The following is a 23,732-nucleotide window of genomic DNA, read 5'->3' as shown; positions in this document are numbered from 1 at the left end:
TTGCAACTTGGAAGAAGTACAGAGACTTTCTACAAGAAGGAACCCCCATGTGGGTGGTTCCATATGAAGTAATAGATCTGAGAGCTGTCGATACTGAGCAACAGTGTTTAACATATAAGGAGATAACCCGAATAGAATCTTCTAAACTTAAAATAAAGACACAGGACGAGTTATCACCCAACTATGACTGGTTTCAGTATGGGCAGATCAGAGATCTCTACAACTCGGACTGTGCAAAGGGAGGCATAAGAACAGAGAATTCGGAACTAGAGCAGACACTTTTAAAAGAGGATAAGAAGGAAATTTCCAAGGTATACCAAGTACTGTTGAAATGGTATACTGAAGATGAAATAGTTAAAGTACAAATGGTGAAGTGGGCCATAAATTTTAACAAAGAAATAACAATGGAGGCATGGGAACACTTGTGGAAAAACACAATGAAGACTACAACGTGTACTAATATTAAAGAGAACATCTACAAAATGATCTATCGTTGGTACATGACACCAAAGAAGATTGCGCTAGGGAATTTGAACACTTCTAATAAATGCTGGAAATGTAAAAAACATGAGGGCTCTCTGTACCATATGTGGTGGACGTGTGAGGTAGCTAGGCAGTACTGGGGAGAAATAATAAAAGTAATAAGTGAGATTCTACAATTTCAAATCAATAAGAACCCAGAACTCCTGCTACTGAACTTGGGAATGGAGAACATTCCAGCCCAATATAGAACATTGCTATTTTACATGACAGCAGCGGCCAGACTTTTGTATGCGCAAAAATGGAAAGTACAAGAAGTGCCAACTATTGCGGACTGGACTTACAAATTGCTGTATATGGCCGAAATGGACAAAATGACAAGAAAATTGAGAAATCTGGACCCAGGACAGTTCAACACAGACTGGGAGAAGCTGAAGCAATATGTGTTGAAGAAATGGGAGGTGGGAAGAGGACTGTGGCAGTTTGAGAACTATTGAAATATGACAAAATGTAGAGGGGGGTGACTTTACCGGAGGGTAGAGAGAGAAATGAAAATGTCTAAGCAGTTATCTTGTTAGATTGTTATATATAGACAAATATATAGAATATGGATAGAAAATAACTAACTAGAAGGACCGACTAATTAATATTGTTTCTGGTATAAATGTGTAACATGTTAAACTGAATAAGTCTATCTGAAGAAACATATGGTTCAAATTGATTGATAACTTTTGATGATAGTTATATAGATGTATAATTAAAGAAAGAGGAAATTAATAATATAATTAAATATAACTAAAGTAGAATGAAGACAAGATATGTAGAAAAAGTAATATACAGAATATAAGTTAAATTGGTTGACTTATATGAATGCATGGATTATATGGTTTATATGCTATATGGCTTATAGAAATATTTGAAACCAGGAAATTATGAAATTATGGAAAAAGGGACAAATTGTTTGTCTAATATGGAAGAAGGGACTTAAAGATAGGGTACAGAGTGTTAAAAATAGTTAAAGAATTATTGCTTAGATTAAAGGGAAAGTATATGTTTGTTAGATAGATGAATTTAAAAGGAGTAAGGGAAAAGGGACAAAGGGTTGGAAAACTGTTGGAAGTCTACAAAAAAGGGGGGAAAGGGAGGGGGTTAGAAATTGGGAAACGGGAATTGATTGTAATGTGAAATCAAATGATTCTAATTCCAATAAAAATTTTACTAAAAAAAAAAAAATTGTGAAAAGTGATATTTCAAGTGATATTCCAAAAAAGCTTCCTGAAGCAAAAGGGTCTAAAATACTTTCGGAGAAGAAAAGCTCCACTAATTTTTACTGACAAAAGAAGATAAAGGTCTTCTTGGAAACCTGGCCTTTGTTGCCAATTACTAGTTTTTGTGTAGTATTTTGTGTAGCCATCCACAATATGCCTGCTTGATATAAAGCCTTCAAACTGTGGCAGGGTTGCCAACTCTGGGTTGGGAAATCTCTGGAAATTTAGGAGTGGAGCGTGGGGAATGGGGTTACTAGTTTCCTGCCCTCAATTCCTGTTGCCCACTGCCACTCAATTGGGTAGCAAGAGGAAATGCTTGGACAAATTGGTGTCTGATATGACCTGGAAGTGATGACATCACACTGAGTGATGCTTTAACATCCACCTCAAACTCTATGGTATAGAGTGTTGGGTGCCTAGTAAGGCATTACATCCACTACAACAACATCCTTTCCGAGTAGCACTGAAAATGACTTCATCACATCGGGAATGCCAGTTGCTTCCCTGCAAAACAGAAGTCCCCAATTTTTTTCATTTCCCACACACATTATGTGGCAAGAGGAAATGGGGGGTGAAAATGGAGTGTGTGCCAGTGGTGCACCAGCATGCTGATTCTCTAAAATTTATGGAAACTCTATGGTAAAACCAAAGTTTTTGTTAATTCTAAAGCAGAGGGAAATATATCAGTACTGGCAGGTAGGGAGGGAAGCAGATTTTTTATTGCACATTGCCAAAGGCTATTGGTGGTAGAAAGTGCTGTTAAGTCATAGCAGACTTATGGCAACCCCTGCTGGAGTTTTCAAGAAAAGAGACTAACAGAGGTGGTTTGCCATTGTTTGCCTCTGCAACCCTGGCCTTTGTTAGAGGTTTCCCATCCGATTACTAACCAAGGCTGACCCTGTTTAACTTCCAAAATCTGATGAATTCATGCTTGCCTCCGCTATCCAGGTCAGGCCGAAGGCCATTTCAAGATTAGATTAAATAAAACATGAATTATAGAAGATGACAAATAAAACTATGAGTGATGGGTTTCCAACTAATAAACAAGCTTCATCCTATCCAAACAATTATGAGTATAAATATTAAAATATTCCATGCTCTAAAAACGAGTTATGTTACAAACAAGTCTGACTTTCAGACACAACTTTAACACAAATTTTCTTGGCAGCCAACATTTAAAGCTACTATATGAGTAACAAGTAGGTCCACATCCACTAGAAGGAATGTTCTTTTCTCCACAATCATACACCAAGACAGATTCGCTAAAATAGCCGCAAGAAACTCATGTTTAGGTTCCAAATATAGAGGACAGTACAGCATATTACAAAGAAGATCCTCAGCCTCTAACTCACCACAAATACATATATGCTGGGTAACCTGTGTATGACAGTATGATCCTGCCAATATAGCTTACAAATAGCTGTAAGAACTGCTCTTAGGTTGTAAAACGTGATGTTAGACAGATAGCAGGCTCTGTTATGACCCACTTCAAACTGTTTATACCACGGAGAAAATCTGGAGCCCAGTATTGTATCACTCAAGGCATTGGAAATGTATACACAGTCAAGGGGTTTGGGACTAACCTGGGGGACCCCCTGAGGTCAGCTGGAAGGGAATAACTGTTAAGGACACTATTCTATCTGGGGACCTAGGTGCTGTCATTCTGGAGAAGGGTGAAGGGTCTTGAGACTTGAGAGACTGGAGATTTTATATACTTGCACCAGAAGTTAATAAAAGCTGCGTGCACCTGGGTCCTTACTGAAGGAAGGCCAAGTTCATCCCACATCAAGGCAACTGGAGAACCCCTAGGTGTACTAGGATTTTTTTAAAGAAATAGATTTTGAACTATCTCCATATTGGTAATTAATACGTAGTTCCAGCCACAGACTTCTCCTATGTATAGAAGTTGGGCTGTTGCCTTCCTCTAATAGAGTTTCAGTGCAGGATCTGTGAAAAAGCCTGTTTTACTCTGGTTTGGGAAATTCCTGGAGGGTTTGGGGGGGGGTCTGGGGAGGGTAGAACTTAAGGAAAGGAGGGACCTCAGTGGGACATAATGCACAAAATCTTCCCTTCAGAACAGCAATTTTCTCCATGGGACTGGATCTCTGGAGATCTGTTGTAACTCCGGGAGCTTTCCAGGCCACACCAGGACTTTAGCAACGCTGCCTCCTTTGGTGCAATAGGCATTTAATATGGCCCCTAATGTCTGAAAAATTGTAACTTTTATCATTTCCGGGTGGGTAGTCCAGGAAAGTGCTGTTAACTGGTTAAAGAATGGTTAGAATGGGATGTCTGTAAGAATTTGAGCAAGATGAGAAGTTGCCTGCGTACATGAAATTGCTTTCTGCAAAAGGGTCACAAAGATAAATTTAAAATATTCCATCAAAAAGAGGGAAACTATGGTACAAAATATTTCCCACTATTCAGAGGGTTTCCCACTGACTCAGGCAGGAAATACATGTTCAGACATATCCAAATGCAACTTGCATATCTGTCCAATCACAATTATTTCAAAGAATGGTATTATATCAAACTCCCCATTGCACATGAATTTCATTTGCAATTTATCTATACTTTTTGGCCGCGAGAATTAAAGATATCAGCTGTAGGAATCAAGGCACTTCCACGGTAGAAAAAATCCCAACAACAGCAGACGCCTGAGAAAATTTTTCCCTCCCATCCCCAACACTAGCTCAGAGATTTTATTGGGGTCGGGGAGGCTCAGTGTTCTTTACTGATTGGAAGGAGAGGTTAAAAACAGTCTGCTTCTTTTCATAACCCCAAGATAGGAGCTGTCCAGTGCCATCCTAATTTGAGTTACACCCTAGTGGCAGTCCAGGGGTGCATGTGAGAAATTCAGATCATGGAATTTGCTGAGACAGAAATAATGCAGGAGATTTACATACGTACATATGTACATGCCATTAACAATGAACTCCTAAGCAGAGTTACTGCAGTCTAAGCCCATTGAAATCAATGAAATTAGTGGGCTTAGACTGGAGTAATTCTGTTTAGGATTTCACTGCTTGGGGTGACCCAAGCAAGGGGCTTTCAAGACAAAGCAGTTTGCCATTGCATTTCTCTGCAGAGGCTTCTTGGTTTGGCTTCCTGTGTAGGTTGTGAACAATTTTAAATCTGCACATATTTAAATGAATGAGCATATATACTGTATCCTGGTGTGGGTTAATTTACTGTGGCAGATGAAAGAAAACCCCTCAGGAAACCAGGGGAGAAGTTTGGGGTATTATTTGAAGCTGTGTATCTAATGCTAATGGATGTTAGACTCTGCATAATGAGTAACTTCATACTTTATGCAGAAACTGGATTTGCTGAGGATACAGCAGTGTCACAATGACATTTCTTCAAATAAACACGTAACGTGCGAAGATGGGGACTTGGAAATATGCACCAAGGAGCCAGATATCTATTGTATGAATAAAGGTGTGACCTTCCCCCTTTGTTTCACTTAGGCAAAAGTCTTGTTGTTGCTGTGGCAAATATGACCGCCATGCAAAGTGTTAAGCAGACAAATGTCCAAGATCACAGTTTTTGAAAACCACGCCTGTTTTCTCAGGGAGTGAGGACATGGCTTAGTGTTAGAGTATCTGCTTTGCCTGCAGAAGGCCACTAGCATCTACAGCTGAAAAGAGGATCCGGTGGTAGGTGATATGAAAGACCTTTCTCTGTCATCCTGGAGGTTTGCTGACAGTAAGAGTAGACAGTGGTCACCCTGAATGACCAATGGTCTGACTCATCCGCATTTGAAACTGTAGCTACTCACCTATGAGCTGAGCTGGTCACATTTGTGCAGAGGACTTATCCTAGGGTTTTTACTGGATATATCTAAGCTCACAGTAAACTTGGACAGTTAACAAATATACAGAAGCATGGAGGCAAAACTATACACACAACATCTTATGACTAGGGTTGCCAACTCCAACTTGGGAAATTCCTGGAGATTTGAAGGCAGTGCCTATAGAAGGTGTAGACTGGAGATGAGAGGGATGAAACAAGGATTTGATTCCACAAAGTCTTCCATCCAAAGTTGCCACATCCCCCAGGAGAACTGATCGCTGTAGTCTGGAAAGATCCATCATAATTCTGGAAGAACTTCAGGTGCCAACTTGAGGTTGGTAAAGCTACTCCTGGTGTTTCATGTCAAGTACAGAAATCCCAACCTAACATGCACTAATTTATAATAATCCCTCTACTCATTTTTTTATTGTCATGTGAAAATCTCCTCATTTCCTATAACATCTTATCCAATTTTGGGTTTTTAAAGATAACAAAAAATGATGTCGGTGCATATTTAATAACCTGGAAGTAAGAGACTGTTCAGCTGAGATGTGCGTCCAGCACTCTCTACCCAACACTTGTGCTGCTCATCGGAGGCTTCAGTTCCATTTTAAAATAAATGATTTGATTTCTAGCCCTGCGAAGAAAATGCAAACCCATGAGGAACACTTGATGCTTAGAGAAATGTCTTGAATTTGCCAATCCATGAGGGAGAATCGGGACGTGTGCTTTGTTAATTTCTATGCAGGAAATGCTGTTCCCTTCAAGCTGCGATTAATGGTAACATTTCTATCTTGTGTTGTCATGAGATTTTTATTATGCTAATCATTAACGAGCAGAAAATTAGTCATTTGGGTACATTTGAACAAGATGTATATTTCATGAGGCAGATATAGATGTTGAGAACACTTTGATATTCACAAGCAATAAATGGAAGTGTTTCAGATCTTTATGAATGAAGCATAAATAAATACACAGCCAGAGGTTTCTGCTGTGGAAGTGGCTGCAGCATTGCCACATGAGTCTATTTCGGCTTTTGGCTAGGTTGTTATTATGCAATTGCACATTATTACATGAAATTGCATAAAATTACTTTATTTTGTAAACAGCCAGCATACTGTAGTGGTTAAACTATGCTAATGGTATTCAGTGTCAGAATTCCAGGTTTGGCACTCACAAAACCCAAAGCCACCAACATTTGGCAGATAGGTCAACAAATTCTGAGAAAACAGTGGACTGGCTAGGTTGGGTATAGGAATGTATAGTACAGTAACTGTTGAGCAGGGATTGTGCTGTACCTGTATTGCCAGGCTAGCCTTTAATGTAGCTATTTCCAACAGCAACTTTCTAATTAGGCCTGAGCCTTGCTGTATTTCCCTTTTTAGGCACTTGCCTGTTGTGGGGCTGGCAGCTGATAATGAAGAGTGTAGAATGTTTTTCCTTCTTAATGGCTGCTTGGAGCTGTTTTCCTTCTCTTAGGAGTTTCCTTATCACCTAGTCCTAGGGAGAGCTGAATCACTTTTAGCTTACATAAAGTATGTTGAAAAGGAGGCCACACGGAGCCAACTGGTAAGTATTTTGTAACTGTAATAGAATCAGAATGAAATCTTGAAATGAACTGGCAAGAGCCAACTTAACTGGAACCGGAAATTGTAGCTGCTTTTGCGAAACAAGCCTGGAGGGTCAAAACACTACTCGTTCATTCGCTCGCTCACCCACCGATCTTTCCCCTCACATTGGAACTCAGGCTTGTGTTAAGTGGGACTCAGAGCTCAACCTTGCCTATTTCAATAACCTGGAGCTAGTGTGGCCATAATCCTTTCCTCTTAATGAGAAAGGTTTGACTTTTTGTGGACTGTGGATGATGGGAGTTTGTCTCAGTACTGCATTCACACATCATACATAGGATGCGATATCACTGTGCTGTAAGAATCCTTTGCAACTAGGTTTTCCTGTGTGCCCAAGCCATTCCAGTTGAGAACGGCCACTATAACATTTGATTCTGCCATATCCAACAATGATGCCGCCCTAGTTTCCTGCACATGTACAGAATGTGCAAATTTCACTTAAGCCCTGAACCAAATCTTTAACCCTCAGCTTGGTGAGTTTATTTTTGGATATTGGTATGATTTTATTAACTTGCAGAAAATTCTGAGCAAACCATCAAACAAATAGTTAGGACCCCCTCTTCCCCAAGTAGGGGAATTATAAGACGGCAAAGTGATATCCTGTATGTCCCTCTCTTTTTTCCTGTCCTATCTTGTAAGAGAAAAAAAGGATAAAAGCAGCAGGATGATGCTGAAGCCTTTTGGAAAAATCCTCTGGAACCATGGTAGAACTGATTTACTCTTTAACTTCTGTTTAGCAGTAGGATCACTGACCGCGATACTTCCAGCCATTTGATGCAGAATGACTGGAAGCACTGGCACATAAACAGCCCACTGAATGTAGTCAAAACCTTCCCCCCAGCTTTTGGCTCAGGGTGTACCCTAACAACCAGCAGGAGTCAGGGCGCAGTGGGTGATGGCATGATGTTCCTTCCATGGCTTTACCATAGCATTTCTGGTGATTCCCAGAGAGGCATGATGTCACTTCTGGATTTTCCCTGGAAGTGACATTATGCTGTTGCCAAGGGCAATTTTCCCCCTCCTTCCAGTGGCTGGAGTTCTTGCGGGCAATGGGAGTTGGGAGGAGATCCACCACCTCCAGCAGGAAGTTGGCAACCTTGGAGCACCCTCATTTAGTTACCCACACTGTTCCAGGACACCCGCTCCACACACTATCCCTCTCTGACCCAGAACAGCCTGGATCACCAGGATGCCAGGCCTGGAGCTCAAACAACTAATACAGTTAGTAAGCTCAAAAGCCGCCAGTCACTTCAGCAGTAGTTCCGGATGTTGACCTTACAAATGAACTTGTCTTGAGCTTGGGTCACTGAAGTCATTACTAACAAATATGTTAAATTTGTCTGGAACCCCTATGAGGCAACGTAGTACACATTGTGTCCGATCTACTTAGCCTTTAAGCAGCCCCCTCCCTCTGGCCCCAAACAATATTTTATTTATTTACTTTATTTATACCCCACTTTTCTCCCCAATGGGGACTGAAGGAGGCTTACATAATTCTCTCTCCTTCATTTTAACCCTACAACAACCTTGTGAGGTAGATTAGGCTGAGAATGTATGATTAGTCCAAGGTCACCCAAGCAAAATTCCATGGCAGAGTGGAGATTCGAATCTGTTTCTCCCAGATCCTATTCCGATACTCTAACTACTTCAACAGACTGGTTCTTCAAAACCCAATCAGTTTTGAAATGATAAAGATGACCATATATACATATCACTCGAGCAGCAATAACAGCCAAGGGATACAGCCATGTTTGCTTGATCATAGTATCCATTCTAAATTGAGAAAATGCTGTCAGCACCAGAAGTGTTTTTTTCTCTAGCAAAATTAGAAAGTTCTTAGTTCTGAACTTTCAAAAAATGATGGAAGAATAAAGGCATTCATATCCCTTCCTTATTTAAAATATGAGATAAGCATTCTCCTTTCTCTATCCTTTATCATTATATTCACAACTGCTAATTTGAGGTCTTGGAACTATTTGCTTTTTAGTCCTTTTTTTCTGCCTCTCCTTCAAAAGTACACATTAAGCAGAGAACATTTACAAATGGGATAATGGAACAGATTTATTTTAAGTATCTAGCAGACAAACAGGTTCGCTTATTCACCAATGGCTCTTATGTCACTGATGAGCAGACACTGGCAACAGAAAACCGCAGAAGAATTTAATATAAGTAGCAGGAAACGAACATCTGAAGTGGAAGGTATTAAATCAGCAAATAGAAACAGGCCTGTCTAATACCAAGAATGTGCTTTGAGTTCAAATAAGAGAAACAAAGTTAGGTGTTTTTTTTTAAAGAATACAGACTTTCACCATAGCTGTAGGTCACAGGAGTGAAAATATTTATGATATATACTAGAAAAGATTAATGTTCTTTTTTGTTTAATGACAAAAAATTAAACTGGCACCCTCTCCTCCATGTCAGCAATTACATAGGACACAACAGCCCACAGTGCAGCACAGAGGTTCATCTGAGATGGATCCTGAACGGTCATTGTGTCCCCTTGGGAATGATGAAACCAGAAGTATCTTGTGATATCGTCACGCAAGCTGGCACCTGTGAAGAAAATTTGAGCTTCCTTATTATGGGAATTTTACGAGCATACTTTTAATCTTGACTTTGATTAAATACATATGAACGTCTGACAATCTCTATATGGATCGCATAATTATTTTGAAACTAGAGTGCACAGGTTTTCATACTTCCACATTAAATTACATCACTTTGTCAACCTTGTAGGATTAAATGAGACAACTAAAAACAGAACATATATATGGAGAGAGGAGTAAATGAGACAACTAAAAAAAGAACCATTATATAGAGTGAAAGAAATATAGTTCAATTTTTTAAAAATAGAATAAGGATCATAGTTTTAAACAATCTGAATTAGGGCATATTTCCCGCAAGCTGGTCGATCCTTGGTTCTTCGCACTGTACTGTTGCTTCAGAAGGCCAGGAAGTGTGTTTATAATGCAAAGAGACTGACCAGCTCCTGTAATTGTTTCTCATGCTTTCTTTCAAAATAATCATCCATTATAAGAACAGCAGAGAAGGTTAATGAAGTCTACAGCAAACAGGGTCTCCAACCATCCCTTAAAATTCACTACTGTTGTACTCTTGCATCTGTTCTTGCTCTCTGTACTGCCCTTCCAATGTCAAGAATTTTTAAGTTTGAAATCTCCATGTTAACAAGAACTTCAAACTTGTCTGCTTTGGCCATTCTGGTTATCATGTGTTTAGTTATTATAGATGGTTCATTCTCTGTCCAGTTCTTATCCAGGAATAATAAGTCTTCCTCATATTAGTGGGGGAATATTCTTTATCCTAACTTTGATCCAACTTGCTTGGGTCCTGTGTCCCGTATAAAGCATCTAATGCATGGAAAACCATGAATCCTTTAGTAAATATGCACCTTGTGATCACATTGTCTGATAATTTGGGAGTGGGACTAGATCTACACCTGCTGACATTATGTATTTTATTCCCATGATGGCTCCATTATGAAGATGAGAAAAAAAATACAAACATTGTGGCTGCAATGGAATAGGGGAGATGTTTCTGCAAACCCTGTAAAAACACTCATGGTTGTAAAAAAAACCCTCCAAGATTATTAAAAGGAAAGTTAAAAATCCTCCCCGCAAAGCAATGTTTGTGCCTGTTACGGGGAAACAGCTGTGGGGTTCAGGTGCAAGTTGGCTTGCCTGATGCTTGGCAACACTGCTTCTTCTGCAGATTCGGCCCAAACACAATGTGAGTCAGAGGCCTCACCACTGTAAGGGGTTGCTTTAGTCACTCACTATGGTGTGGTGGCAACAGCCATGGCCATGAAAAGTATCCGATGGAGGTGTGGAGAATGGAGCTTGGAACAAGGGAGAAACAGGGCCAGCACAGGGAGAGAGGCTGGTAGGGACAGGGGTCAACCTGGGTACAAGAAGGAAAAGAAACCAGATGAAAGGAAGTGGGAGATGGGGAAGCAGAAACTTCAGGAAAGGCAAAGACTGTATGTTAGGAAATAGATGGAGAAACTGAGTCCAGTACTGGATAAAGCAGCAACTGGTGAGAGTGGGGTGGGATGTCCCCCCCCCAAGTGTAACATAAATGCAATGCTAGTCTATGCCCTGAAGAGTTTACCAGTTACATTATGATACAGAAAAGGAGAAGGAGGCAACAGAGAAAGGCAAGAGATGAATATGAGCAAATGCAATTGCACATAGTTTTCCTTCATTTCAGTTTGGATAAATGCTGCAGGATTAAGCCAAAGACTTCACGGAAGAGGATATTTCTGAACTTGGATCTGAAGGGAGGGAGAGAGGTAATACTGCTCAGACACAGTTCAAGGCATAAAGTGCAGCAAGGGAGAAGGGGTGGAGTCATTTAAGATATATTCATGGGAACATGTACCACTTCCAACTGGTGGCAGCGGCATGGGAACAGGTTCTCATTGACTTGGGTAAAGAACATATTTCTGAATTTGTGTTTCTTGTTAATAAGATTATCTGTTGCATTGACAGATGGTATGAACGTGTGCAAGGAGAGATGCACCTCCATCCTGAGCACACATGTCAGCAGTATGACATTTGTGCTCTTAATCTGACTCTATGGAAAGCAGCTGAGTGGTGTTGAATATTAGCATGGAAACCAGCTGCATAATTCTCTAGACGTTGTTGATGTCACGGATCTTCTTACAAAAGAACTTCAAATCATTTCAATAAGTTCTTTTGTAATAATTCTTGGAAATACTACTCTAAGCATCTAAGTTCTGTCTAGCAATTGTAGGAATTTTTTGTTTAAAGCCCATCTGAACCAAGGCAATGCCTAATTACACAAAATGCTTCCCAGGTATCCTGCTAATCAGAATAATTATATTCTTTCTATACAACAGTTTAATCCTTCATTTACTGAAAGAATGCAGCCAGCATTTTTCTCCAGTAATGGATCGTACCATTAAACGCTTAAAAGCTGTTAGGTGCTAATAGGTTTTAACCATAAATATGCTCACAAATTACAAGGGATCCCAAACCTTGCAATTAGACTTTCACTGCGATATGGTGGCTTTTCAGCACTCCTTTCAATGAGAGCCTCTACTGCCCCCCTAAGCTTTTCTAGACTGGAGACCCTTTGTACTGGGAACTGTCTGGGGCTGCTGAAGGAAAGAAATAATGTCTCCTCTCCTCTTTATGAACAGAAGTGGTTTCTGCTCATACATGTTGAGATCCTAAAGAGCTCAAATGGATTGACAACAAGTACGTGGGTTGGGTCAATGCTAATGCGAGCCATTCATAATCTTTCAGTGAAGTTAATAAGATTCATTCCCAAAGGTAAGGTGGATGGCTGTGCTGGTTGGCTAATGCCAAAACAATGAAGAAAAGGAAATTGAGGAAATGGTGATAAAAAGAATGGACTACCTATAGGGGAATAACAGTGCAATGTTATACTGAATTATTTTGGTCTGAGGCCATTGAAAAAAATAGTGGAATAACTTTAGGATTGTACTGTAAATATTGCATTTCAAGGACACCCCCTCAAAAAAAATCCCAGTTATTCTGAATCCATTTTTCCCCACCTCCCAAAATACTTGGCAGGTCTCATAGATGGCTTTGGGGCAAAAGTGAAGTAGGCTTCAAACAGCCTTGTGGGTTCCACAGGAAACAGGATGTGCAAGACCGGGAAATGGACATTCTTCAGCTTCAAAGGGAGTTTGTCGTGTACAAAATTAAAGTAGACAAAATTAAAAGAGACAGTGAGGTTCCCTAAATCATCTCTTTAGGCAGTGACTGGCAAACAGAAGCAAAATGGTCAGGATCAGAATGTATGGATCAAAGGTACAGGAACAAAAGGTACAGGATTAATAGTGTTTGACAGTAACATGGCTGATCTTTGCAGCAGCCAAACCAGGCTGCCCACTGATGAACTTGGGGTCTTTGCATACTTGCTAGACTCTTCAGATATGTAGAACTACATGATTTTTAATTAATCAAAAGAAGAAATGAAAAATAATTCAAAAACTACGTGTTGAGGACATAATATGCTCTAGGTCCCTGATCTTATTGAGCCTACAGGGACTTTTGGAATTGAGAACAGATCATGTGTACCACCACAAAATGGCTGCTATGGGAGGGAACAGACAACCACAAAATGTTGGGAAATTCCAAGCCAAGTAATTCTTCTGTGATGGAGGCAACTGTTTCTGAATGAATGTCCCTTGCAGGATGTCCCCTGTGTTCTTTTGAAGACCCTCCTGCTCTAACTAGGTGGAATAAAGCCAGGAGACGCTCTTTAACAACCACCACCACCACATTCTATTTATATACCACCCTTCAGAACAACTTAACACCCACTCAGAGTGGTTTACAAAGCATGTTATTTTTATCCTCATAGCAATCACCCTGTGAGGTGGGTGGGGTTGAGAGAGCTCTGGAAGAGCTGTGACTGACCCAATGTCACTCAGCTGGCTTCAATTGGAGGAGTGGGGAAATCAAACTCGGCTATCCAGATTAGAGTCCTGCCGCTCTTAACCACTACACCAACTTGTTTTGGGGAAGAAGGAAGTGGGCACCAGAAAACACATTTCTGGGTGCCATGGTGCCCATGGGCACTACACTGGAGATCACTGATCAAGGAGAATATTGAGAGTTGGTGAAAAGGAGAGCAGGGGAGGTTAGTGGACTTAAGCCCCTGGAGGCCTGAGAGGATTAGAAGTGGGTGAGAGTTTCAAATTGTTCCCTCCTTCTGCCATTTCTCATGGGCCCAGATGGTATTTACTATTAAGCATCAAAAGCTTATCAGCGTTGTACAGAAAATAAACAGATTGGAACACACACACTGCCTATAGTTTTTATTCATATATTCAGCAGGATTGATGTGGAAAAGACTTTCTTGGGCTGTACAAAATGGAGACAGGACTGCTAGTTTGGAAATCCCTTTATGAAAAAGCTTTGCACGGTAAAACCTAGCATGTTGCTGAGAAGCATGCATCCTAACCAGCTCTCTGAATGCCAGTGTGATATAGTGATTAGAGTCCTGGACTATGATCTACAGGACCCAGGTTCAAATCCCCATTCTGCCATGAAAGCTCGCTGGGTGACCTTGGGCCAGTCACACATTTTCAGCCTAATCTACCTCACAGGGTTGTTGTGAAGAAGATAAAATGGAGGAGATTGATGTAAGTCTCCGTTGGTGGAAAGGGCAAGGTATAAAGGAAGGAAATAAATATAAAGTATACAGAGAGAGGTGTTTTTCCCCCTTCATGGCACAACTTCCCCCATTGCCTAAGACTATAAAGTTTGGGAAATGCTGTTCCATTTGAGTTTGCCTAATAGAAAACTGGCCCTTTTATTCTAAACTGACATGATACAGAAGGAAAGAAAGTGAGGCACAAAAGGCAGACAAGCAATGCAAGCCAGAAAGCAAAACTAGCTGCAGTCAAAAACGGTAAAAGATAATCCCAAATCTTTACTATGACTATGTACATAACCCAATGACCATCTATTACATATTCTTTCATATACTGCATATCTGCTATTGAAATTCAGTCTTACAACATAGTTTTTAAAAATAAAACTAATGTATTTTACGGCTTTTAAAACTGTCCTTGAAAAAGAATTGATTGATTTGGCATGCACTGGGGACATGCACTAGACTTAAATGCTCATATATGGAAGCAGACAGTTTAGAATTATTTTCTTTTTAGCACAGTTTCTTTTCTATGCATTTAATTTAAATGCCGCTCTGCTCTGTTACGGTTGTGAGCTAGAGTGGTTATACCCTAGGGTCATTGTTGATGCTTGACAGGACAACCTAAGAGCCAGGCTTCCTGAACTCCATCCTTAAACCCATCACTAATTAATCATGAAGTTGGGCAGCAGTCCAAAGGAAATCTATAGAGGCATAGGGGAGAACCAAGCCAAGAACAGGAGCCATCACTGAAGTTTTTGCTGCAGCAGCTCTAGCAGGTGAAGAGACAAACAGCAGAAGAAAAGATCAAGAAAGCAGCTTGCTCTTCAGAGTCACTGTAGCAAGTCCTCCAAGTTCACGTTGTTAGGAATGTACCTTTAGATATTTCTGGTCGGAATGGGAAGGAAAGAAGCTCTCTCAGGCAATGGGATCAAATGTTAGGGGAACCGCTACAACTCCCTGCTGCTCCATCATAACGGTTCTCTCACAGCTGTCCGTGGATCTCTGAGCTTGGGCAAAGAGGATAGGATAAGCATTGGTTGCTGACACTGCGTTAATCCCTCTGAAATCTGTGCAAAGTCTTAAGCCTCCATCCTTCTTTTTTTACAAATAGTACAGGTGCTGCATGTGGGCTATTTGCTGGGCGGATGAATCCTCTTTCCAAATTTTTGTCTATGAATTTTCTTAATTCCTCTCTTTCCAGTGGACTCATAGAATATAGTTTGAACAATAAAAAATCCCAATTTCCGTGTATCTCCGTCAAACGTGGCTTCCAATTTAATCCATCCCCACGGTAACTCTGGTTCATTTTGTCTATCTGGCAACACCTGCGGCGGAGGAGGTGGTCGCAATGGTGCTTGTTGTATTCCCCGTGGCGGTCCCCGCGGTACCCCCATTGATCTGGGCCTTGGTGGATTCCCTGGTGGCGGTGCTCCTGGGGGCGCCCCTGGGGGTGCTTGTAATGGCTGGGGCTGCTGAGTTACCAACTGTCTGGATGTTGGTGGAGGCACTTGTCTTGGAGGTGGAAGAACTTGCTGTCCTGGAGGAACTGTTTGGTCTGGAGGCGGCTGTTGAATACTTTGAGTGGTGGACGTTGATGGAATTGGGGCCGGAGGTGTTGGCAAAGATGTTTGAGCCACTTGTGCAGAGATTTGTTGCTGTCACGGGGTGGATGTTGCTCTCGGCGTTGGGAGAGTAGTCAGTTGTTGCTGCGGTAGCGGAGAAGGGTGCACGCTAGACCTCGGCGTGGACTGTGTAGCTACCGACCTTGGGGCATGCAACGGTGCTTGTCCCTGCGCTATCGATAGCGAGCGTCGAGCTTGATCCACCGCAGCTCGGTCTTCTCTCTGCCCTCTCACCAACTCATTGATAAGATATATCGCTTGTCCCAATTCCTCTTCCATCGCCTCCATTCACCTTTCCATGCGGCGGTTGTATTCAGCAATTTCCCGCACCGCTCTGCTCCCTCCTCGTGAACTGGCCTCTGAGGTCGATCGCGACGGAGGGGGGACAACATCCGACGGCCCTGGTTCCATAGGCCTCTCTTCGCCCTCGCTCGAGTCCTCTTCTTGGGGACTCAGCCCTTGGGTACTATCCGGAGGTATCAGGCCTGACGCGGCGTCTTCCTGCATACGTCGTTCCTCTTCTTCAGTCATGCCGGCTAATATTCCCTTCGCTAGGCCGGTGACGGCCGAAATTCCGGTATCCACCGCCCGGGTCCGATATTCTAATTGTTGCATACGGTGATGCTCCCATGCTCTGGCTGAGTTCACATCTGAATAATCCCAACTCATAAGCTCATGTCTAGTGGTTTCCCAATCCTGGAGGCTGTCTTCACCCCGGGGATCCCACTCTTCTAGGTGACCCGCCACTACATTCCACTTGTACCAAGGCTGTGTACTAGCCCGCGCTTCCTCGGGCGTTCGGGTAGCCCGCCTTAGATCCCATATGATGCTGGGGCCCTCTGGCTCCGTCGACCCGACGGTGCGTCGAACATCAATCATGGAGCGAGAGAACATGGTCCCTGCTCTTCTCTCCCGCACTTCTCTCGGCCGGGAGCTCCACTGCCTCGGAGTCGGCAGCGAAATTAGCTGATCCTGTCCAGTAGCCCCTCACACTTTTGGTCGCGCTTCGGCTATCCCTGGATCAGGTGGTTCATCCAGCACCGTTCCCGCTCTGTCCTCAGGAACTCCCTCTTCAGGGACTTCGTAGGGTGCTTCACTAAGTAATACAGTAGGGTCTGGGATTTCCCCCAACCCACTTGCTGGTAACAATGGTAAGAAGCCGTCCTCCTCCTGGCCAGGGACTGGGAGGTCCAGTAAGGATTCCTCGGACTCCATCTGCCCCGGGTGAGGTGGTTGTCGACTTCTAAGGAGTGATTTCTTGTCAAAATGTCAGACTATGCTACTTCAGAGTTGATAGTCTGGTTCACTCCCTTCAGCAAGAAGACCAAATCTTTCTATTTCCAAAGGATTTATTGTGAAAGACAGCATTCATCTCTGAGCATACACATTCCAGGATAGAGATCCTGGCCAACCAAAGACTTGACAAGAATAACTCATGAAAAGAAAATGGTTACAGTTCACACTCCCTAACCCAGCCTCCCCCCCCCCCAGTTCACATAGCAAAGCTTCACAGAGGCACGATGTGCTGGCCAAGGACGAGTAAACTGATAAGAGAGTTTCCTTTCCCATGGCAGCGGCTCCCAGCAGGTGTTGAGGCCTGGGGAAAAAACAGACTAAATACTACAGAGTTAAACATGGCTTCACTCAGGTTAAACAGGTTCTGACAGTTTGCTCTGGACACTGGTGGAGGAAGGCAGGAGAGAAGGTTCATGGTCACAGATGACAAGTCTGGCCAGATGGCAGCTTTGCATACCCAGTACTCCAGGAGATTGGATTCAGGGAGGCTGGGGGGCTCAGCAAGGTACTCTTGCACCATCACCTCCACCAAGGCCTCTGCAAAGACACGCGAGGGCTCCCTAATGCTGCCAACCTCCCAGCTCACCACCAAGGACCAATAGTGGGGGGGCCTTATTGGGTGGGCTCTCACAGCTTGGGGCGCTGGGCTGATCTGCCTCCTCTTCCTTTGCCAACAATCCCTCCTCCATGCCTTCTTCCCTCTGGTCCGATCATTTTGCCTGAAACCTGTGCACCTCTCTGTGGAGGTCCTATGTCGTGGAGCTCAGCTTTGCGCATGGCGATGCCCTTTATACGGGGGTCGTAGATGCAGGCCAGTCTGTACACCCCCTCTTGGCAGAAAGGATGCAAGCAGGTGGCCATGCCTGCCTGCAACCTCCTCACCAAGTCCCTGACCATGGGGAGAAGAGCTTCTCACTGCTCCAGTTCTTTGGCCAGGGCCCATTCCAGCCTGCAGATCAGGGGGATGGCTTGCCCCAGGCTGGCCATATAGGAGCAGAGGAGACTGGTGGTGTCCTAAAATGGCTTCAGGACATGGATCATTTGTGAGAGGGATAGCCAGTCCATGGAGCTAATGCTGAGCTCCTCTCCCCCCTGCAAAATGAGCATAGAGGACATGATATCCTGCACCACATTTCTTTGCTCCATCAGACGAGCTATCATTATGTAGGTGGAGTTCCAATGGGTGGGCATGTCTTCGAAGAGCTGGTGCTCGGGATCCCCCTCCTCCCCCTGTCTCTCGTGTAGCTATCAGGAAGAATGAATGCTGCTGGAAAAGTGGGTAGCCAGATGCCGGCAGCTGTCCAACAAGTCACGCGTGTCCAACATTCCCTGGTCCCAGCTGGCCTTGATGGTCCTACCCAGCCCAAGAGCCTCCCTCATGAGCTGGTGCAGCTCATGTGCCAGGCAGACAATGCCCTCAAGGGATATGACATTCATGGCTGTCACCATGTTTCTATCAGTGTATGTGACCATGTAGCCATGGACAACATCACCTGCGTGTGCTCACTCCCTCAGTCCAGTCTTGATCTTGGTGACAATGTCTCTCCTTGTGCAGTCCTCATCCATCCCCTGCACCTGGAACAGAACCACTCTGTAGCTCGGCAGCAGAGCTGTCCCTTCCTCCCAGGGCTCTCTGGGGGAATGGGAGCTCTCTGGTTGGTACTCAGAGCTGCCTATCAAGGTTTTAAGAGCTACGATTGGTGTTCCCAGGGCTGCAGAAGGTCTGCAGATGTCCAGCTCCGCCGTTGCCTAGGGAATTGATAGATCAGTGCCAGGCTGTCTGGCTTCACGAACTGAATGTGAATCAAACGAACTGGCCCCAAATTCATCATGGTTCTTGAATATTGGGGCCCCATGAACCACTAGTTCATGAATGCCAAACCGGCCCGGTTCGTGCCAAACTTTGGGTCATATTTCGGTTCATACCTACCTCTAGCATGAATCATTTTCACCAGCTACTCCTTTTCCCATGAAGCCCCCTGCTTACCCAGAAATGCTTCTGGTTAGAGAGACAGAATCTTCTAGAACAATGCACCATGTGCCATAGGATTGGTGCAGCAAGAAGAGGGACATGGCTGGAACTCTTTATACTTGCAAACTGTGGCTTGGGATATGGTTAAAATATGTATGATACAAAAACCTTGTTGAAGTTAAGCAAGTCTGGCCAGTGCCTAGACTCGAAACTTCCAGAAAACATGGTCTGCACTATGGTTGTTGTGGGTTTTCCGGGCTGTATTGCCGTGGTCTTGGCATTGTAGTTCCTGACGTTTCGCCAGCAGCTGTGGCTGGCATCTTCAGAGGTGTAGCACCAAAAGACAGAGATCTCTCAGTGTCACAGTGATCTGCACTGCCTGGAATTTCATGATCGAAGGAAAACTGGATATAAAAGTAATTAGTAAATAAATATCAGTGGGCCCCTCTTGCTGTAAGTCACATCCTTTTGCATAAGGATGATGACACATTTCTCTTTCTACAAGACTTGTTACTAAATGCACAGTCTAGGTTTCCAGTGATTAAAATCTGATTCATTCTGCAAGAGACCAACATGCTTGCAAAACGGTCTGCATCACAACTCGGCTCCTCAAAAAGAGAAGATGTAAAGAGGGAAATAATTAAAAACTAGACTACAGGATATATTCAAGAGTCTTTTTAAAGTGCAAAGGAATTGATTTGCTTTTCTTCCAGTTGCCCTTTGCTTGAATTAAAACTGCACTAAAATACATGCTGTCAAGTCACAACTGACTTATGGTAACCCCAGCAAGAGGCTTTCAAGGTAAGGGAGAAGCTGAGATAGTTTGCCTTTAGTTTCCTCTGCAGAGGCATCCTTGACTGACCCCATCCAAGGGCCAACCTGCTTAGCTTCTGATCTGACGACAGTGGGATATACCCTGCCTCCTTCCCTCCAACCACTAATATACAAGTGCAGATTTAACAGGCATAAAATTAGATTAGTATACTGATAGATACAACCCATTAATGGAGTTAAGTGAGCGTAAGAACTGCCTAATATAATAAGTAAAGGGGAGACCAGTATTTTTTTAAACAACACATGGATACAAAACCAAAATAATCATAATCAATATCAGCCTCAAATACACACACACACACGACAGATAGTAGTAACATCTTGCAACCAAAAAATAATATATCATATTAACCACACTACCTATATATACTCTAGAATGACATCTCTAACATTTTCATTGGTTTTAGTTCTATTCCAGTAGGTAATGTATGCTTATGATTCATCATACAGAATTCACAGAAGCACAGAGTCACAGTAAATTTGAAATTTGGTCAGAAAAGGGTTTTATAAGAACAACTGATTTCATTAAGAGGAAGATATTAGATATTTTCTGTAAATTAAATATTCAATAGGAGAAGTAGAAGTTTTATGGTCTCAATATATATATATATATATATATATATATATATATATATATATATATATATATATATATATATATATATATATATATATATATTACAAATTAAACAAGATCAGACAGGGGCTTTTTGGCCTTTAAATAAACTTGGAAAAAATTAGATAAACCTTATAGACAGAAAAGATTACTTGCCAGCGTTTACAACAGAATGGCAGACTTAGAAGACATAGTTACTTGCTATAAATCCAATGAGGAAAAAGATCTCTTAATAACCATTCCAGAAAGTACATGATCTTAGTCTGCCTAAAGAATGTATGAAAAAATTAGTTAATATGAGAGAATGTGTTAAAATTGATGTACAAATGGTATCTCACTCTGAACAGAATGGCAAAAATGTTCCCTACAGCTTCCAAGATATGTTGGTGCTGTGAAGGCAAACTAGGATTAAGAACTACTGGAAAGGTATGTTTGAAGCAGTGAAAGAAATTATGCTACCTTGTAATCCTGAGATTGCCTGTAATAATTAGCTTATTTTAATAACCTTTTTCAACCTTATAAATCTTTGCCTTTGGACCTTTAATTCAGCTCCTCCTTACTTTGCCTTAGACTTTTACCTCAGGAGGGCTGTAGTCAGGGCTTTTTTTCAGGGGGAACGTGGGGGAACGGAGTTCCGGAACCTCTTGAAAATGGTCACATGGCTGGTGGCCCCGCCCCCTGATCTCCAGACAGAGGGGAGTTTAGATTGCCCTCCGCACCGCTGAGTGGTGTGGAGGGCAATCTAAACTCCCCTCTGTCTGGAGATCAGGGGGCAGGGCCACCAGCCATGTGACCATTTTCTCTGAGGGCAACCCACTGAGTTCCACCACCTCTTTTCCCAGAAAAAAAGCCCTGGCTGTAGTCACAACCAACACATTTTATTTCCACTCACACAGGGCTTCAGGTATGTTCTACTTTACCCAAGCTTTTACCTTAAGAATACCTTCCCCTTTGTGTTTGTGTGACCTATATATTGCTGCCTCCATGTCTCTCTCAAAAGGCTTTTGCTACCTCCTCAGTTTAACTGGTAATATAGGAAGGCTTCTTATAGATGGTAGTTCGACAGAATGGTCAATGTGCAAGGGTAGTTCTGAGGGGAAAAGGAGATTTCTTGCTTAGACAAAAGTAGAGTTTATTTATACGAACATATGTGTGATGGTTGCAGAGTTTTGATAAGTGCATCTGTTTCAGATTAGTTCTTAAGCTTGGTGGTTTCAAAAATGCTATCTTCTCAAAGACCGACTTAGAATCTCCTAGCTGGTTAACTGTCTCTCAAAAACACAGTTTGCCTGTTTTGACCAGAATGAACACTTTCTCTCAGCACACTGAGTAAAAACTGCAGTTCAGTCGACCCCTAGGGTACAGCTACCATCCAATCAGATTGTACTCCATTCACCCATCCAGCCCTCCTCCTTCTTTCCTCAGAAACCTGATTTTAAATTCATTGGAATTAAAATATATATATATATATATATATATATATATATATATATATATATATATATATATATATATACATACTAGCAAGCAGAAAGAAAATCCAAATTGAATACATTACATGCAAAACATTACATTACCATTCTGATGTTTCAAAGGGGGCAATGATAAAACAATGTGTGTGTATGTGTTATGTGCCATCAAGTCACTTTCAACTAATGGTGACTCTATGAATGAAACATTCACCAAAACATTTTATCGTTAACAGCCTTGTTCAGCTCTTGCAAACTGGTGGACATGGCTTGGGTCTTCCCCTTTTCCTAATGCCATCCACTTTTCCTAGCCAAGGAATAGATTTTTTTTTTAACAATTTCAGTTTCTTCAACCTTAAAAGTTTTTAATGCTCAGTAGTTATTACTTTTGTCTTTTCCAGTCAGTCTTGTCTTCTCATAATGTGACCAAATTATGATGGCTTCAGTCTTGTCATTTTAGCTTCAAGGGAGAATTCAGGCTTGATTTGATCTAGAACCCACTTATTTGTCTTTTGGGCCATACATGGTATCCATAAAACTCTCCTCCAGCACCACATTTCAAATGAATCAACTTTCTTCTTGTCAGCTTTGTTCAGTGTCCAACTCTCACATCCATACATATTAGTGGGGAGTACCAGAGTGTGGATTATTTTGATCTCGATCCCCAAAGAGACATCCTTAAGGATCTTTTTCAAGTTCCTTCATGGCTGTTCTTCCAAGTCTCAATCTCCTGATTTCTTGGGGGTAGTCTCCCTTTTGGTTCATGATTGAGCCAAGGAATAGATTTTTAAAAAATAATTTCAATTTCTTCATGTCAACCTTAAAAGTTTTAAACACTCACTAGTCATTACTTTTGTCTTCTTGATGTTCAGCTGTAATTCTGCTTTGGCATTTTCTTCTTTAACCTCCATCAGTAGTTTTTTCAAGTTCTCAATATTTTCTGACAGTAATGTAATGTCATCTGCATATCTCAAATTGTTAATATTCCTTTCAACCAATTTTCACTCCAGCTTCTAAATCTAATCCCGCTTTCCTTATACGTTCTGCATAGAGGTTGAACAGATAGGCCCATAATATGCATCATTGTCTGACATTGCCAACTGGAAACCATTCTGTTTCCTCATATTCTGTCCTGACAATAGCTTCTTGTCCAGTGTACGGGTTGCACATCAACACAATCAGCTGTTATGGCACACCCTTTTAACACCATACATAAATATATGACAAATAACTTATTGATAGTAGCAAAGCTATTAATAAGACACTGTCAATAGCAAACTAACTCTGCTAGCCTCTTGCCTTGAAAACCCCAGCAGGGGTTGCCATAAGTCAGCTATGACTTAACAGCACTTTCCACCAGCAAAGCTATTAATAGCACAATTCTGGAAACAAACCAGTTTACCAGGAGTAAAATTGTAGGTCAGGAAAGTCTAGTTTATGTCAATGGAGAAATTACTATATATAAGACATTACGGTAGGAAAGAGGATCTGTTTAAGAGGAATTTGCTAGGGATGACTCTTGTGGCTGACTCCCTAGATTAGCAATCTTCTCTATTTTACTGGCCCTCTCCAAGTTTTA

General features: G+C 42.1%; 1 protein-coding gene across 3 annotated transcripts in view; it reads right to left on the bottom strand.

Annotated features, from left to right (window-relative positions):
* Nucleotides 1-9,214: 9,214 nt before the first annotated feature.
* Nucleotides 9,215-23,732, bottom strand: part of CPQ (carboxypeptidase Q) — a 255,379-nt gene continuing 240,861 nt past the window's right edge. For all 3 annotated transcript variants that reach the window (XM_054985469.1, XM_054985471.1, XM_054985470.1), the window contains one exon: nucleotides 9,215-9,724. In XM_054985469.1, coding sequence (XP_054841444.1) covers nucleotides 9,564-9,724 — 161 coding nt within the window. In that variant the 3' untranslated portion in view covers nucleotides 9,215-9,563. The remainder of the gene's footprint in view (nucleotides 9,725-23,732) is intronic.

The sequence above is a fragment of the Eublepharis macularius genome, chromosome 7 (genome assembly GCF_028583425.1).
Source record: "Eublepharis macularius isolate TG4126 chromosome 7, MPM_Emac_v1.0, whole genome shotgun sequence".
NCBI lineage: Eukaryota > Metazoa > Chordata > Lepidosauria > Squamata > Eublepharidae > Eublepharis > Eublepharis macularius.
The sequence above is the reverse complement of the archived record's forward strand: the minus strand, read 5'-3'. Positions and strand labels throughout refer to the sequence as shown.